General features: G+C 35.6%; 1 protein-coding gene across 1 annotated transcript; it reads left to right on the plus strand.

The window, feature by feature from the left end:
• Nucleotides 1-1,456: 1,456 nt before the first annotated feature.
• On the plus strand, nt 1,457-13,006 carry LOC115238921. Its single transcript, XM_029813104.1, has 5 exons — nt 1,457-2,013; nt 8,480-8,640; nt 9,111-9,274; nt 11,270-11,438; nt 12,475-13,006. Exons 1-5 carry the CDS (start codon nt 2,002-2,004, stop codon nt 12,665-12,667), a joined length of 699 nt encoding a protein of 232 aa, XP_029668964.1. The 5' UTR covers nt 1,457-2,001; the 3' UTR covers nt 12,668-13,006.
• The last annotated feature ends 5,614 nt before the right edge of the window (nt 13,007-18,620 follow it).

An 18,620-nucleotide genomic window follows, 5' to 3' on the forward strand; every position in this document is an offset into this window, starting at 1 on the left:
TATATATATATATTATGTATATATATATAGAGAGGTGTACACACAAAATGCTATACTACATATTGCCCTAAAACCATATGCACAATATATAAATAAATTCACATTAAACTGATGAAACTCAAATTGACATAATATTTACTAAAATATGTATTGTAAGTATTTCATCAGTTCAGGAGTTTGTTATATATTCTTGCATTCAGATAATTTTGTATACAGCGGTCTTTAGTTCTTATTGTTACGTATTCAACCGAATTTTGGTTTCGGAAAAACCGTGATCGATCACGTTGTATTTTATTACTGTGCAGTATATATTTAACAATGTTGCATATTCAATATTCTCACGATTTCTAATATTCGTAAAATACTTTCGTGTACTATATCATTTAAAAGCTCGACTTCAATGACAAAAAGCTAATTCGCATAAAATTAACAATATCGCGAGAATATTTTTTAATGTATGCTAAAATAAATACTATGCATATATATATATACATTCTTTCTAAAGTGACTAAATATTCGGTGGCAATAGATTTTTACGGATTTTAATGTTCATTTTCTACACAATAATGAATCAAAGCATAAATATTACTCAGTACTACTTATCCGTTTTTTCTTCATCTGAAAAAATAGAACATTTATTGACTATTAAAACGCAGACTATAGATCTACTTGGTGTCCATTTGTCTGTTCTTTGAGATTTAGCTCAAGGTACAATTTATGCTATGAACATAAGATGTAGTCTGTGATTTTACGATACACAAAGATATCAGTAAATTTCAATATTGTTATTCAATTTATTAGTTGTTAATAATATTTTAAAAAGTAAATTCTTTAGACAATAAAATACTGTACCATGATTTTAGTGCTAGTTATATAAAGAATTAAGATAATTTTAAGAAAAGAGGAACACCTCATGTATCGTTTCTGTATAAGAGCAACATATATAAAAAAAATATATTTCGATTATGAATATACTGAATAGTCTTCATATTGTATTCATACTATATAGCATAATACTAGATATATTAATATAGTAATGATAAAAATATCAAAGGAATATGTGGATCCTATCATGCTTTACACGGAATTAAAAAATTACGTACTTTATCACAATTTTTAAAATTGATTTTAGAAATGCTTAGATATATCCAATCAATCTTTATAAAAAGGTTTTCCTCTTTCTCTTCCTCTCTAACTCTGCGATTTCTTTTCCGATATAAAGGGATTCTGTGTGTGAAACTATTCGAGAAAACTTGAGTTTCTTTTATCTTTTTTTATATTGCAAAATTTTATCAAATCAGAATTTTTTTTGTCATGCTGAGCGCCAAATATTTGTCCATTAAAGTTCATATTATTTTAAATATTAATCAATATTCATAATGAAATATTCATATATAATATCAATCAACGAATTTCTCGTTAATTGGAAATTGATTACTTCTTTCTTTAAGTAAAAACTGGATCATTTTTTTTAAATGACTCACAGTTTTCTCTCAGTTCTTCTATTACTACAAAAGTAACTTTGGCTATTCTACGTTGTCTGATTTGCACGACCTGCCTGAAAAAAGGAGCCGCAGCGGGGGCTACCCTCTTTCACACCGGATCATCTTTCTTCATCAGCAGGCGGAAAAAGGTTTAGAGGAAGAATAGGGGCCAGTATCCCCAGTCAGAGAGAAAGAGAGATCCCCTCTTTCGCCCCGGCTCGCTGCCCAAGCACAGAGAGCGGTTACTTACGATTCTACAGTCAACCTCTGGACATCCACCTGCGAGGACGGAGGTGCTCGACCTCACTCGACATCCGGTGCAGTGACATGAACGGTGTTTGAGAGAGAGAGAGAGAAAGAACGAGAGACTCGTGTGCTCCAATTTTCATATTTCTCTTTTCGATATTTTTTTATATTTACCCGATATCTCTCGCGAGGACGTTCCGGTTGATTTTAATGTAACGTGGAGGTCACCGAGGACGGGCCGAGAAAGGACTTGTAACGCAACTTGAAACAAATGTTCCTCACGGTGAGTAAAAGCAAATAAATGTTTCTTCAAAATTGTAACTCGAACATTACCGGCGCCTATTCTTGTGAAACTTATCAATTTTGCTTGTCTCGAATTTGCCACAAAGAAAAACGACCATGCTTCCATGCGTAAAGATCGGCGGTCACAAACATCCCTCGCGATAGAAAAGTCTACGCGGGCACAGGTAGACAAGTTAAAACGCTTCAAGACAAGCGATGTTAAAGTGCGCTGTCTGAGGCCGGGTGCTTGAAAGTTTATTATCCCAAGACATAAAAATAAAATGCGTGACGTTTAGCTATGCAGCTGCAGGTTGCGAATTGTTCTTGAGGTATTTGAAATTACAATTCATTCTCGCTTCTTTGAAGAATATTGGTCGAAAATTCTTTGGACCATCAACATAATCAACAATCGATAAGAAAAATTGCGAAACGAAGCTGAATTACGTATATTTTGTTCTGTATTTCATTGGTACTTGATAAAAATGTTGACTTATTAGATTAAATCAAGTCTACATTCTTTAAATTTTTAGATACGAATTTTTCTAATGTTAATTTTTGAAAGCATGGTTTAACGTCAAAAATGCATTGCATCTGATGTAATTAATTTTTTTACTTGCTTTTTAAAATATTTCTATAAAGTGAAACAAGTAAATATGCGATTGCTCATTTGACATAACATCAGCCGCAAAACCGAGAAAGAATTTCAGTCTCACGCGCAATACGACAGTTATAATAATTTATTCACAAAATGAATCACCGAAACACGTATACCGTTATCGAGTAAGAGGATAAGTAAACCCAAGTACCCTCGATAAAATCCGACTTACATACGAGAAGAAACGACGTTTTGGACGATTCAACGTTACCGTTAGATTTCTTGACGCGTGTGGACCATAGATACCATCTGTTTCTCGAAGCAGATGAAAGTGTGAATTTATTCCTTAAACTTTTCATTAATCACAGAGAAAATAGGTATAAAATAAATATAAATCGAATTATTAGAAATTGATAAAAAAATAGATTCAAAGATAGATATAAAATATTTTATTAGTGAATTAATAATACCGACTAATTGTGATAAATTTTGTTTAGGATTTCGGAAATATATTTTGTTAATTATAATTATATTTATTATGTACTGCTCTAAAGAAGAGAAACGATCCGAAAAATTGCCGTAAAGAACTATATATATCAAATCTTTTCTGACAAAATCGTACAAAAGATAAAGGAAAACTAAATTTCAAACTTCAAATATTCTACTTTATTTCACTTCAATGATTGTCAAAATTATTTCATATTTGCAACGTAGATAGACGCGAGAAAGAAAATATTTTATACATTTTCGATTTCTACTGAAACGAGAAATAATGTCATATATAGAACAAAAAGATATATATAATCTGTTTATAAAATACATTTTCGAAAGAATAGATTCTACAACGATAAGCCGTGTGTCGTAAAGGATGAGAAGAGGAACAGAGGACAGCTTTAATTTGATCGGTAATAATACATTTTTATGTCCAGCCGAAAGAGGATTACAAAAGGACGTGAGAAATCTTTGTTTGAAATAAACGCAGCGTCCCCATCCGAAATCGCCGCCAGCGCGGAGCTGACAGAGATCTTCCGAGATAAAGTTTTTTTTTTTTTTTTATTAAGTTGGACATTATTCAATTCAAAAACTCGATAAATATGCACAATTGTTGGTATTGTCTTAATTAATTTTGCTTTGATAAATTCTCTCGAATATGAAAATGTAAAAATTGTATGGCTGTGAATATGTCTGAATTAATGTGTTGGTATAAAAAATTTATTATTAATTAATATCGTGGAAGAAAATATGTGTGTATATAAAAGAGTTTCAGTTATTGGATATTCTAAGAACTATAACTATGTTAAAGAATGTGAGATTTTGCAATAGTATTGCCTAATTATTTGTCAATTTATCGACACATCCCGACTCACGATTATAAGACTGAATTTTTTTTCTCTCATTAACCACGGATTCGTATTCTCTCGGAATCTCGATCAGCCAGAGTATCGTAAATTCGAAATATATACAGGAATCGCGTATGCGCGACGCGTCTCACCGTGATTCTCGTGCGAAAATCCAGGGCGAAGCGAGAGACCGTAAAAAGACCCGGCGCGTTCGACCGATCCGCATCGCGGATCCAAGAACGCGTTGGCCGGCGTGAGAACGCTTTTAATTAACCGCAAGGTCGCAACGGTGGAGTAAGTAACGTTATACAGCGGGACGTATCGGAACGGAAGACACGGTTGCGAGATCGAATTAGCTCTCTCTCTTTCTCTCTGTCTGTCTGTCTATTTTCTCTCTCTTCTTCTTTCTGCGATCGACCCTTTCCCGACCCGCAAAATAAAGCCGCGCTACGGGAAGCGCCGGCGGGACTTTGATTAATCGTAACATTAATCGAGCGCTGATCGAGCGCCTTTTTCGCGTCCGCAAAAAGAAACACGGCTCGGTTGTTATTTCGCTCTCAGGATGGGGATAATGTCAAAAGCAAGCGATGGAGCGGAAAGAGTAATCAGGATCGCACGCGGATCTGGGAGAGTTTTAGCCCGTATAACGAGAGAGAGTAATCATCCGTCGATTGTTGTGCGAATTCATTCACGTAACTGTACCGGCAATTATTGTCCTTCTTTCGATTTAACATCGCATCAACATATACATCTTTTATTATTAAGCACTTTTTCGAGCACGCGGCCGTAACGGTCCATCGATCTCCGCGTACCAATTTTCTCTCGATATCGTTAATGGAACTCAATCCGAGTAGTTTGTAAGCCATATTACGATTACGCGGATATACGTGATCGAGGAGAGAGATTGAGGAGAATCAATGCTGAGGATCAAGGATTTGTCGAGGTAACAGGTATGTCGAATGCATGAGTGCACTCTCGACGGTCACGGCCATTGACCAACCTTGGACGGTATCCGCTAATGATTTCCTTGCTCTCTCTCTTTGTGACTTGTTATTAAAGTGCGTCCGTCAAATGTCAATCAAATTATTCTTTCTATGTGAGAGGCAATAATTGTTTCCGAAATTTTTATTGATTTATGCATGTTTAATTATAACAATTCGATAGTATCGTAATGCGAAAATCTGATCATTCTAGATAACTTTTATATAAAATATATTTTATATGGATCAATAGCACACAAAAGTATACAGTTCTTTCGCTACATGGGATTGACACGGTTGCGAGATCGAATTAGCTCTCTCTCTTTCTCTCTGTCTGTCTGTCTGTCTATTTGCTCTCTCTTCTTCTTTCTGCGATCGACCCTTTCCCGACCCGCAAAATAAAGCCGCGCTACGGGAAGCGCCGGCGGGACTTTGATTAATCGTAACATTAATCGAGCGCTGATCGAGCGCCTTTTTCGCGTCCGCAAAAAGAAACACGGCTCGGTTGTTATTTCGCTCTCAGGATGGGGATAATGTCAAAAGCAAGCGATGGAGCGGAAAGAGTAATCAGGATCGCACGCGGATCTGGGAGAGTTTTAGCCCGTATAACGAGAGAGAGTAATCATCCGTCGATTGTTGTGCGAATTCATTCACGTAACTGTACCGGCAATTATTGTCCTTCTTTCGATTTAACATCGCATCAACATATACATCTTTTATTATTAAGCACTTTTTCGAGCACGCGGCCGTAACGGTCCATCGATCTCCGCGTACCAATTTTCTCTCGATATCGTTAATGGAACTCAATCCGAGTAGTTTGTAAGCCATATTACGATTACGCGGATATACGTGATCGAGGAGAGAGATTGAGGAGAATCAATGCTGAGGATCAAGGATTTGTCGAGGTAACAGGTATGTCGAATGCATGAGTGCACTCTCGACGGTCACGGCCATTGACCAACCTTGGACGGTATCCGCTAATGATTTCCTTGCTCTCTCTCTTTGTGACTTGTTATTAAAGTGCGTCCGTCAAATGTCAATCAAATTATTCTTTCTATGTGAGAGGCAATAATTGTTTCCGAAATTTTTATTGATTTATGCATGTTTAATTATAACAATTCGATAGTATCGTAATGCGAAAATCTGATCATTCTAGATAACTTTTATATAAAATATATTTTATATGGATCAATAGCACACAAAAGTATACAGTTCTTTCGCTACATGGGATTTATTAACAATAAGTAATCTAGAAAGAAGGAAAACCAAGTTTTAGAATCGCAATAAATTTTACCGTTTTTGAAAGACGAATAGAAATAGAAAAGTTTAAAGTTCTTTGATTTAAATATTTTTTTCAAACAAAAGTCATTATGAAATATTGCTTAGAGAGAGATTCGGATTAAAAATTAAAATATTTTCAAGTCAAGGGAGAAAGACTAATCAATCTAAAAATCATAAAAATTTTATCAGACTTTTTTTCTTTTTAATAGAACTACTTACACCATGATATTTTAAAATATAGCTCGAACGTCATTACGACTTTTTTTTAAGATTTCTAAATTCTTCTCTCTAAAGAAGAGCGGATCTATAGTATTGATGGCTAGTGCTTCTTAATCATGTCAGGGTTAATTGCCAGACGAAGACTCGCATCAACGTTGAAAAGCAATCCTCTTATTATTCCGCGCCGGTAACGCGGGCACCGCTATACGTATGAAAATCGCAATCAAAATGCGCGATCGACGATCTTCTTTCCGATCGCTTTCACTTATCGTAATAGCGAACACATAAGCGCGTCTAACGGATTTACACGTGGTTTCAGCAACCTAGAAACCCCGTACCGCATGTAGAGAGTTGTGCATCGATTATGCGATCGGGATTAATTATTATTGTTAATTCGCGTTTTCTTATCTCGTTGTTTACTCTCTTTCTCTATCTTTCCTTTTATCTTTCTTTTTCTCTCTCTCTCTTTTACTCCTTCGCAAACATCGCGATTTTCACATACCAAGCGCCGCGAAAGGAAAAAGAATACTGGTCGACGCGATTTTTTTTTCACAATGAACTTCACCTGCGAAACGGAAATCCTTTCGATGCGGATTCCGAGAGGGAAATGATGGCGAGCCCCCGCAAGAACCGGTGATTTCCCGGCGAACCGACGATCATCCGTTACATCAAATTACTCGTCTCGTTACGCGTACGGTGCTCGTACCGTAAACAGGATTAATTAGAGCGATATATGTATCTCGATAACTGAAAATATATGATTGAGTGCAAACGGGAATCAACTGTATCCGCTTCTCCATAGAATCGTAGTTTTTTTTTTTTTTTTTTTTTTTCTTATCTCGTTGTTTACTCTCTTTCTCTATCTTTCCTTTTATCTTTCTTTTTCTCTCTCTCTCTTTTACTCCTTCGCAAACATCGCGATTTTCACATACCAAGCGCCGCGAAAGGAAAAAGAATACTGGTCGACGCGATTTTTTTTTTGCGGAGAGTATATACACACACATGAATATATATATAGAATCTTGTAGAATCCTCTCTTTGAAGAAACCAGAGCTAATCAGTTCGTAATCGCTTTTAAATGACGTCTTAGAAAAATTGACAAATAAGTAAAAACTTAATTTAGAAAAAGAATTTTTTTAATCACATTTCTTTTCATCTTTTAGAAAATTATCTGAAATAAAACTTTGCATCCTTCTTCTCGCTCGACTTTATCAGTTATACTTATTGATATCGATATCTCATCATGTAAGAAGTATAAATAATTTTTTGTACAAGAATATTTATATTGATTATATATATTTTTTCTAAAATTCTCTTTGAAGAATATCTCTCTAAAGCAGTGACTCACTGCTCCATGAAACTGTTTGAATTCAGGAAGCCATTGCGGAATTTTCTTCCAGGCTGTAAAGTATGATCACACCTGCGTGTGTCATTTACTTGCTCTTGACCTCTTGCGAACTCGAGTTCTAAGATCGTTCCCTCGCTCGCTCGCTCGTGCGTTCTTCGTGCTTATCCTGCCTACGCATCCTGACGAAGCATTAATTCACATCGCCAGAGATATCAATCTTTATTAACAAAAAGATAACGCCTTAAAGAATTCGCTCGCGGGGCGACAATTATCACTTAATCTAATGCAGCTGTTATGTTACGTTTACGGTCTACAGTTCTGCAAGTGAAATATTGGAATATCTTATGCATAAGATCTAACATAGAATATCCACGCTATCACTTTAAGCGTAATCCAATTCGGCAATAAAAGATAATAAATTAATTAACCGTTGTTTTTTGAAACATTATGTTTCAAGCATAAGTTTAGATACACATACAATAAGTTTTTATTTTGTATATAAGCTATGCGTAGTTGGAATCAATGATGATATTTTCTTCAAATTTTTGAAATAGAGATCAATACAAAAATTCTTCAAAATATATAAAATATGTCAAAGAACGCATCATGAAACACATTCAATTATTTGTATGGCTGTTCCATTTCTAAAACATGTCAAAATTTTTAAACGTAATTTCTAAAATATATTTTCTATTTGATTTTAGATGTCCAGGTATCTCGGTCTGATACTTATTATCACGGCGTTTACGCGTGCATATGATGCCAAGAAATGCGAGGGCAACGGCCTGGGTCTCAAATATGTTTGGGGCGATGCACTCACTGATCCGAATGACTGTATAGGACCAAATAATATGCAATATCCCTCGTAAGTACCAAATTTTATGTTTTCAAGGTATGATTAGAACGAATATATACAGCACAAAAAATTTGGAAGAGTAGAATGTATTTAAAATTTTTGATATCTGATTTTTAATATCTGATTTACATTCATATATTTTTAATCAATCTGCAAATCTGTCATCAATTATCTCTATTATCAGCTATATATATTATCAATAATTTCAAACAAGAATCAAACTGTTATTACTGGAAATAGATATTTAGCATACAGTTATAAATATTTTATTCGCTGTTTTTCACTTTAATCTATCTTTCTGTTGGGAAAACATGAATAAATTAAGTTTACGATGTTAAGAGACCTGTTGAATTTTATTTTAAGAATCAGGTTATAATGTATTCAAATACTAATTAATTGGTAGCGTAAGATAAAAGAAAAAGCTCTAATGGCTCTCTAGACAGAGAATGCAACGGATGGTACATGTACCGTTCTTGCAGAACCGCGATATCGAGGAGCTTCAAGAATCTTTGGACGGGCAGTAGTCGAACCGCGCGATCGCATCAGCCACGGACGATTGATCCCGAACGGACAAGGCAGGCGCTTTTGTACAACTACAAAGTGGCCCACGGAGACTACTCCATCGCCGGAAACTCCCGGAACGGTGAGCTGTTTGAACGCAATGTGTTCTGCGTATCTGAACACACAGCATTTCCTGCTGCTTCCAAATCACGCGAGACATTAATCTTGCTTTATCTTGGCCCTCTCTATTGTAGCACATTCGCGAGAATTGCGATATTTTTAATATTTTTAATATTTTTGTTTAAATAAATATCGCAATAGAGAATTATGTATATATGCTATATATGATCCGTTAGAGAAGTTGTTCGTAAACTCGTTAATCTCTCATTAATCGGATTACGTGCAATATTCGAATTATGAACAAAAATTTAATTACATATAAAATGAATTATGTCTATCTTAGTTGTGAGTATGTAAACAAATAAATTATTCGAGATTCCATCTTTTAAATATAAATCAAGGATGAAAGTTGTTATCTACAAAGACAATAAATATGGAAACTTGATCATCGCAGTGATTTCGATACGAATAAACATTGAAAAGAATAACACAAATTAATAAAAAAAATAAGTTTGATCACATCTCTTTCTTTTAATTTTGGAGCAAGGAATGTATGCTATCAAATTTCTTAATAAAATTGAGTCTAATAAATGCAATCTATAGATTACATTCAAGAATGAAATTGAGATAGTAATAGTACTTAAATAACTATCTAAATGTGTAAACAGATATGGAACTTAGATAAGTAAATATTACATTTTTTACAATCTTATCGAAAACATTGTATGCAAATCAAGACAGATAAACTTTCAATTGACATCAGATCTTGAGATTCCAGAATCTATCGCGAACCTTATTCAATCAGATACGGAATCGCCGGCAATGCAAATTATCCGGAAGGTGCGCGCGTATATTTGCTACAATATTTGCGTAAAACGACACTATTCCCACGCAGGCTTCGCAAAAATTCGCGATGCTTGGCGTTTGAGGTCTTCACGAAAATTAGAACGGCCAGTCGCGAAGTAGGTAGATACCACCGGCATGCACGGCCATTTACGATCGCGGCTTGCTCGTGGTGCCCTGCAGCCTTGAGTTATGCAGCTGTCCTTATGACACGAAAACCCGCTTCCAATCGCTTCGTATTCCCTGACTGGTCGTCGTCGGGGTTTCTGCGAAATTCGCGCGACCGGAGAGATGATCCGCCGCGATGAGTTTTCCGATCGCGGCATCCAGGTTCTCGATCCTCTCGATAATCAAGCCGGAGTCGGTGGCGCACTGACCGGATAATAAGGCACCGTGTTATCCGGCCAATACAGTTATCGTTGTGTTCATAACGGGATCCGCCGACGACCCACTCGTCGTTTCGAGCATGTATATATATGTGTGTTCCTCGGGATATATCCCTGACCGCTGAGTCCGAGAGCGAATCTCGATCCAACGCCAATTGTTAACCAACAGTAATTTAATCGGAAAAATTAATTATTTTTTGGTAGTTGTGCCGAGTTTGAGCAAAAGAAATTAATATAGTATTGCCACATGATCAGCTATTACAAATTTATATTTCAATATTTAAAAAATAAAAATATATACACGTGCCTTTATACCGGAAAAAATTTTATTAATCTCTCCTATAAAAATTTCGTAGAAAAAAGGAATATATTATGTTATCTAGAAGCAAGATTTTACTATTTATAATTTTATCTTTGCTCTCAAGACAATGACGAATCTAAACTTGAACAATAATATTTTTTGCGCGTTATGGAAACAAATTGACAAATAATGAAGCATTTAATATACTTGGAAAAATCTTGCTTAAATTGTCATAATTCCATAGGGACCCGCACATCCAATCCCGTACAATTACGGGATTCCATCTCGCGATATACCGTATTATAACGTTCTTGTCAATAACGTTATACGTTAAGTATACGAGTAGATATTTGCGTATATAAGTATAACAAATAGAAAAAATATGATAAAGCAGCGTCAAGTATCATAATGTAAGTTATATTATAATTGCGCATTACAAGACAGAAAAATTATATAGCAATCGAAGTAATCGTCACTGGGTTTTCAGGCCGTGCGGTTTCCGCGAAGGAAAGTTGCGGTTCGCCCGCTAGACTCTGCAAAACAAGGTACAACACCACGGCCCCTATGTACGGCATCAGCCTTACTAGCGGGCAACCGGTAACGATCGTTCAGAAGTTCCCTGATCTCCTGCAACAGGTTGTCTTCGAAGTCTGCGAGTGAGTATTGTATATAACTGACAATGAGACTTTTGGAGAATTTGATATTAATTTTTGTATTCGCCAGTATCTTAATCTTTTGCATTAAATTTTTCATCAAGCCTGTTTTTCGCCTTGAAATTAGCATAAAACAAATATTTAGATTTCTAAACAGATAGCTCATTTTACACGGCAAATTTTTTCATTTTTCTCCAAAAAGTTATTTTCGTAGATTTGCCTGAAAATTTTGGCGAAGCAAAAATTGATTGCAAATTCATCTGCAAAATATCCAATGATTTTAAGACACCCTATGTAGGCGCCTTGCTAAGTATACAATAGATTTCTGCAATTAATTTATGTAGATGGGATTCGTGTTTGTGGTCAATATTTATCGATGCGATATATTGCACGAAATTTTAAACAGGGATTTATAGAAAGCAGCGGGACATCAGACTAGATTGAAATTCACCTGGGCCATCTGTTCGCTGAATTAATTCGAATGTGGCACAGTAGGCTGAACTGGTTTACGACTGTGTGTTCGTGATCGACATACGCCTACTTTTGAGACCTTTTTTTTTACACAGAATTCTTTCTGAGAGATAACTGAAATGTAGTTCTACTAGTATAAAACATCGCTAATTGTAAGCAAAGATATATACGTATATTGAATCAATAATGCAATTAAAGTTGAAATCTCTCTCACGATTTTTAGCAGAATAATTCAAACTTTTTGTTTGTCTATCAAAATATACACATTCGAAGAACTTCAGAATAATGATATATTAAGAGGCATGAAAAGATAATTTAAAAAGATCTCTCTTTCTCGTTCAATTATAAAAACGACAGCTGCAAATCTCGCGCAATTGTACATCAATAACTTTCCTTTATGACACAAGCATTTCTCGAAATTTTCGAAATCTTATATGCTGAGAGTTATGTCAGCGATGCTTATGTATTCGAGCACCGCGGAATCACAGCTCGCGCAAACACAACTCTAAACACATCCTCCAGTCCGGTGAATGAACCCAACAGAATCTTTCATCGGTTGTTGTTTCAGATCGAAGGAATGCGACGTGGTTCACGGCGAATGCACGCAGACCTACGTACCGTACCTGTTTCTGGTGATTCCTCTGGGTCCAGTGACCTTGACCGGTCAGGATTACGTGCTAGTAGAAAGCGGTTGCGTGTGCAAGCCGAGAAATACGGCGAGCTCGTCCACCGACACGCCACCGGCAGTACCGAGCTTCTAATCTTCATCAAATGTCATAAGTGTCACAAGCATGTCGGACTGTCTCTCCGCCGAAACGAGGGGATTCCCTATAAACAATTCGCGTTTTACCAAAATGGTATAGAGCGATTTCGAGCGCCAAGATCCTCGAATAGCTCGGCAATCTCATCGATGCGATGCTAGATTTATTCACAACTTTGAAATTTCGCAGGCAACTAAGAGCCAGTTCTTAATTTGCTAGATTTATTTCTTGAGAGAAATCTGATAAATCTATGAATGCACGAAATGAATTCCGCCCCAAACGAAATAAATCCGTGTCCTTTTTTTTACGAAAGGATACCGCTTCGTAGCTATAAAATTTGTGATCCCTTTCCTTTAATCGATTATCAGCTGATTATCGAAAATTTTATGTTATAATATTTTTTCTTTCTAAATACAAGCTGTTCTTCTCCATTATATTATATTCTTTCAATCTAAAAGATTTGTGAAAATGCATGACTTTGGAACTGGAAATCAAATATTTTGTATAGTTAAAATCAAACGAAATCACGAAATGGAAAGCCTGGCTAATAATGAGTTAATTTTAGAACGAAACAAATACAATGAAGATTTCTTGAAAGAAATACTTCTAGTGAGTTAACCATTCTTCGTCTTAGTGTCTTTGCGTTGTATTCATGACATTGCATTTCAATTTATGAGAGCTAAACGAACTATTTATAATGTGCGACACAAGATAATCCATCGTCTGACGCAAATTACGGAAGACTGCCGCAGTTGATGGATTTCATCGATGATAAATTTCTATGAATTTACATAACATATCTCCAAGACTTTCGAGTAGTTTTCTAGGCTATTAATCGACGAATAAGTCGAATCAGTCTACTTGTTAAATACTCAAACCGTATTTATCCTTCACACGAACACATGCTATTTTTTTTTAAATTATCACATGCATTTTATACTTTGCTCTTTTATATAAATATTTCTTGCGCTATAAAAATACAAAATAAAGCAACGAATAACATCATAAAAATTTGATATTAGATATTTCACACATCTATATAGAATATAGAAAAATTATTATTGATATCTTTAAGCGTTTTTTATTATAAATTAAATCCTTCTGGAATAATTTTAAAGAAATTTTCTGAAGAAAAATCAATATTTAAATTTAATTTAAATGTGTAAGTAAACTTATTTCAGAGAAGAAAATAATATACGTTGCTCATTGAAATTAAACAATTCGAAGCAAGAATAAGATCAAATCTATAATTTGCAGGATCTACTCTTTAAGTTTCATATTTAAGTAAATCTCACAAATAATGAAAAATTATTCTACTCTTATTATGAACCGTTCAACTGTGATAATGTTTATCGATACCTCGACAGAAAACACGATAATATATATCGATATTTAACAATATCGATTCATAGTACAAAATGTTCTTATCTGCTTTGGATAGTTGAAGTACAAATACGGTTTGAGTCACCATCCTCCCTGCTGTCATCCTTCTCTCTTTCTCGTGCCAAAAACCTCGGGGAGCACTTATCCCGTCGGCAAATGAAAAAGCAAATCGGGACAGTGGACGACCGCGGCGTTTCGCGGAATCCGGTCTCGGAATTCGATCGAGTTCACTAGACTCGCCGCCTCCCCGAGCCGGTTTCGAGCAGGTGCAAATAGCGCGTTTCAGATGAGCTCGGGTATCTGTCTGGTGACGGGAGGAGCGTCGTTCACCGGCTCGCTTAAGCGCTTTACGTCGTCGTAAAGTTATATCACGCGTGCTATTATATCGCAATAAGATGAACGCGTTTTGCAGAATTGGTTGAGGATTGCGAATCGCTATCCGAACGGGCGATCATCGCTACGTAATTTATCTTTACGACGCATCTCACAGTTGTAGAATCGTCCTGTTCGACCGATTTTTTGTGCCGTTCGAGGAATATCTGATGGACGGCGGAACCCGGACACAACTTACTATAAGTCGCACAAAAAAAGCGCAACAGCGGCGAGATTTAATTCTAATGAAAAGCATGTGATGTTTCCTCTGCGATTATTTAATCCGGAATATATGACGTAATTTATTACTCATCGACGTTAAATACCTTTCCATCAAAATTACATATGTAAATTTGTTTAACGCGAAGGATATAATCAATATATAATCCTTTATTATTTATCTTCTGTTATTTATCTATAATTTAAGTAATTTTCGACGATAAAAAAGTCACTAATTAAAGTCTATATTAAATTATTATTATAGCTAAAACACGCACAAATCTGATCGAATCGAATACTCGTGTTTCCCGTGGCAGTAGCAACTGCAACAACATCGATAAGCGTTCTTCGGGACTGTGTCATTACGACCGCCGAGACGATATCGACTTTAGCCTGCTGACCTAGAGAGAGAGAGAGAGAGAGAGAGAGAGAGAGAGAGAAAGAGAGAGAGAGAGAGAGAGAGAGAGAGAGAGAGAGAGAGAGAGAGAGAGAGAGAGAGAGAGAGAGAGAGAGAGAGAGAGAGAGAGAGAGAGAGAGAGAGAGAGAGAGAGAGAGAGAGAGAGAGAGAGAGAGAGAGAGAGAGAGAGAGAGAGAGAGAGAGAGAGAGAGAGAGAGAGAGAGAGAGAGAGAGAGAGAGAGAGAGAGAGAGAGAGAGAGAGAGAGAGAGAGAGAGAGAGAGAGAGAGAGAGAGAGAGAGAGAGAGAGAGAGAGAGAGAGAGAGAGAGAGAGAGAGAGAGAGAGAGAGAGAGAGAGAGAGAGAGAGAGAGAGAGAGAGAGAGAGAGAGAGAGAGAGAGAGAGAGAGAGAGAGAGAGAGAGAGAGAGAGAGAGAGAGAGAGAGAGAGAGAGAGAGAGAGAGAGAGAGAGAGAGAGAGAGAGAGAGAAATAGAGAGAGAAAGAAAGAGAGGGTCAAGATCATCAGGACGATACACGGGGGCAAAAGCGGGCGCACTACTTCCTGTTTATAGCTTGCATCACGACTCGAGTCTCCCCCTAAAATGCGATAGACGGCGCATTGCCCTGTTTGCGCACTCCTGGAAGAAACCGGACTTCGTAACAAAACCTGCGTCGTACATACGTATGTACGAGAATAGAGAGAGCGTACTGTGAATTCCGATGAGTCCGTAATGTACCGTTACCCGTTGCTTCGCGGGTCCCCTCAACTGGGCATCTCGCGAGGACGACGAGATGCGCGCAGCAGCCGAAAGTCGATGTCGATGATCGAATATCGTGACGATTGCGATTCTACGAGACCTCCTGACCTCCCTTAATACAACGCAAATTCGAAAGTACCATTTAGAAAATACCGATGCTTTCCTACAGCATCCAATTGCGAAGAGTAATATGTAATATGTTTAATTTATAAGATCGCGTTGTCGATCGTATCAAACTGAACTGTCGACAATCGCCCGGTTTGTGTCTAAGGAAACAACAAATTTTGACAATTTTGAACGTAGACGTGCGCGCGATATACCTAAATGAATACTCCTCCTCATTTTTTCACCTTTTGTATTTATAGTTGTAACATGCATTCATGTATTTATAATTTATTATTAGATTATTATATTATATAAAAAAGTCTTGCGTGTATAAACTATTTTCCTTTCCTCTCACATATTTTATATTTCTAATCGTTACACGTTTCCTAATTAGTTTAACTAATATTTACACAATGTACGAGATGATTTCAAATGTTTCGCGGAAACATAATTTAAACTCATCGATTTATTAGAAATTCATCTTTTCTTGATTTTTAACTGAAAAATCATTAAAGTAATTCCGTGAATTAGTGAAAAAGAATTTCAGTCAAGGCGTCAAGAAGTTCAAGAATATTCTGAAGCAGCACACGTCAGTGTTTTTTCCCTTTCGCATTCCCACTTATTACGCATTCCTTACAATAGAGATTTTCCTGTCTTACGGAATAACTAAGTAGCTACTACTATGACGTCCCATGTTCTCGTGTATGATTTATGACAAGCGGCGCGAAAGAAGTGCACAAGCATGCCGCCAACGATCGAGATTCCTGGCGACGCAGGAAGACGCTCCGCGTGCTTTAGCCTGCTCTAGCATTCTCTATTTTTAGTGCATAACGGTACCGAATGAGTTGCATACGTACACAAATAAAATAACACATATATTTATCTCTTGAGTTTGCTTGATAAAGATAAACATTTACCTACAGCTATAATTTATAGTTGTTATATAGTAGTCGGCTATCTTAAAAAAATTTTTATTAAAAGTACGCATAAATTTAACAATGTAATATATGCAATAAAATGCACATAAGCTCATATATACAAATTATAATAAAAGTACATTAATATTCTTAAAAAAAATATTAATAGCTTCTTTTACGAATTATGATTAAATCTTTATTAATATTAGAGAATTAACACAAAAAATTAGTAATATAATATAGAGAATTAACACAAAAAATTTTACAATTTATGTTAATATTCATCACTATTAGAATAAACAGCGGAAATATTACGTACTTTATATAATTGCATGCGCTTTTAGTTTTGGATTTCTAATATTATCGGATATATACTATCACGGTTTTATTTCACGGATCTACATTTAAAATTTGCAAGTGTAATTCGTTATTTAAATTTATTTGAAGAGGAAGTATTAAAATAACTCGTTATTTATTTGTACGTATTTTTTTTCGGCAAAATTGTCATCAATAATTTTTAACTTTTACAAGCCGTAGTTAAAATGATAGGATTTTGTGATTTTAGTTTCAAAAGTAATAACACCATAAAATGTCTTTATATTACAAATTTATTTGATATACATATAAAGCGTCTTGCGTTACAGAACTTGTGTTACCGACATTCCGTGCACATAGCACGGAATGCAACCGAAATTGTGCATATTATGCATTACCCACTAAGAACATTCGCGGACTTTATATGTTCACAGAGAGTGTATCGTCAGAGAGAAGGCTGAGAGGGGCCATGTCATCGTTTTTCGAAAGACGCTTTTTCTAGCTCGTACAATAGCGCTAACTAGATCCATTTTAGAGCCGGCTAAACTACATGGCCAGATTTACTTTTCGATGCCACGGTAAAACGGCTGGTTAGTCCGTGCTAAATATATATACATAATTGTGGATAAAAAATGCGAAGAAATATTATGGATTTATTAATGTTTTATTATATATATAGCTACGCGTGATGTTTTGTCATATACTACAACGATAATAAATTATAATTGAAATATTTTTATGTATATAAAAATACTATATACGCATGTATACATATAAAAATACTGTGTACGCATGTAAAATGAAATAAAAATTTTCTTAAATAAACTTTCTTAATAATTTTTTTCCTAATTTTTAAATATAACGTGTAGAAGATATTTACAATAAATTGCTTTCACTTTTAATTATATTTTCCTATAATTTTAATCGTGTTTTATTGTTTTTTAAATAGTTTTAATTGTTGACAGCGCTTATTAATTTTTTCACGTTTTCATATGATCGCCAGTGATACTATCAGCTGTCTGATTTTCGCAAAATGTCATAAAATGTCAAAAAATCACGATATCTTGTGCAATATTGTTTTTTTTAGCGTATGAAATGTTCAAAGTGTTTTTTTTATCTTGTGGAATTCCATCCAGAATTTTAATGAAAAAGCCGGAAATGCGAAAATAATACTTTTCTCAAGACATTTAGATATGTTCATTCTCCGTTTTTGACGCTATTTTGTCTTTAAGTACAAGATTCTTTGCCCTGATTAATCAATTAAACGCTTACTCGAATTATTCATTGATTAATCTAATAATCCAAATACCCCTAAAATTCAAGACAGAGTTTGAGTTTTATTCATTAATCGGTTTCAGAGCGATCAAACTTACTTCATTCGAAAACGCTATACGTTACCGCCGGCATAGCTCTCAGGTTCATTAGAGTACGCAAACCTCCTCACCCGGCAAATGCCTTCGTTAAGGTGGAGATACCATCGAGGAGGAAAA

The sequence above is a fragment of the Formica exsecta genome, unplaced genomic scaffold, assembly GCF_003651465.1.
Source record: "Formica exsecta isolate Colony F162 unplaced genomic scaffold, ASM365146v1 scaffold362, whole genome shotgun sequence".
Lineage (NCBI taxonomy): Eukaryota > Metazoa > Arthropoda > Insecta > Hymenoptera > Formicidae > Formica > Formica exsecta.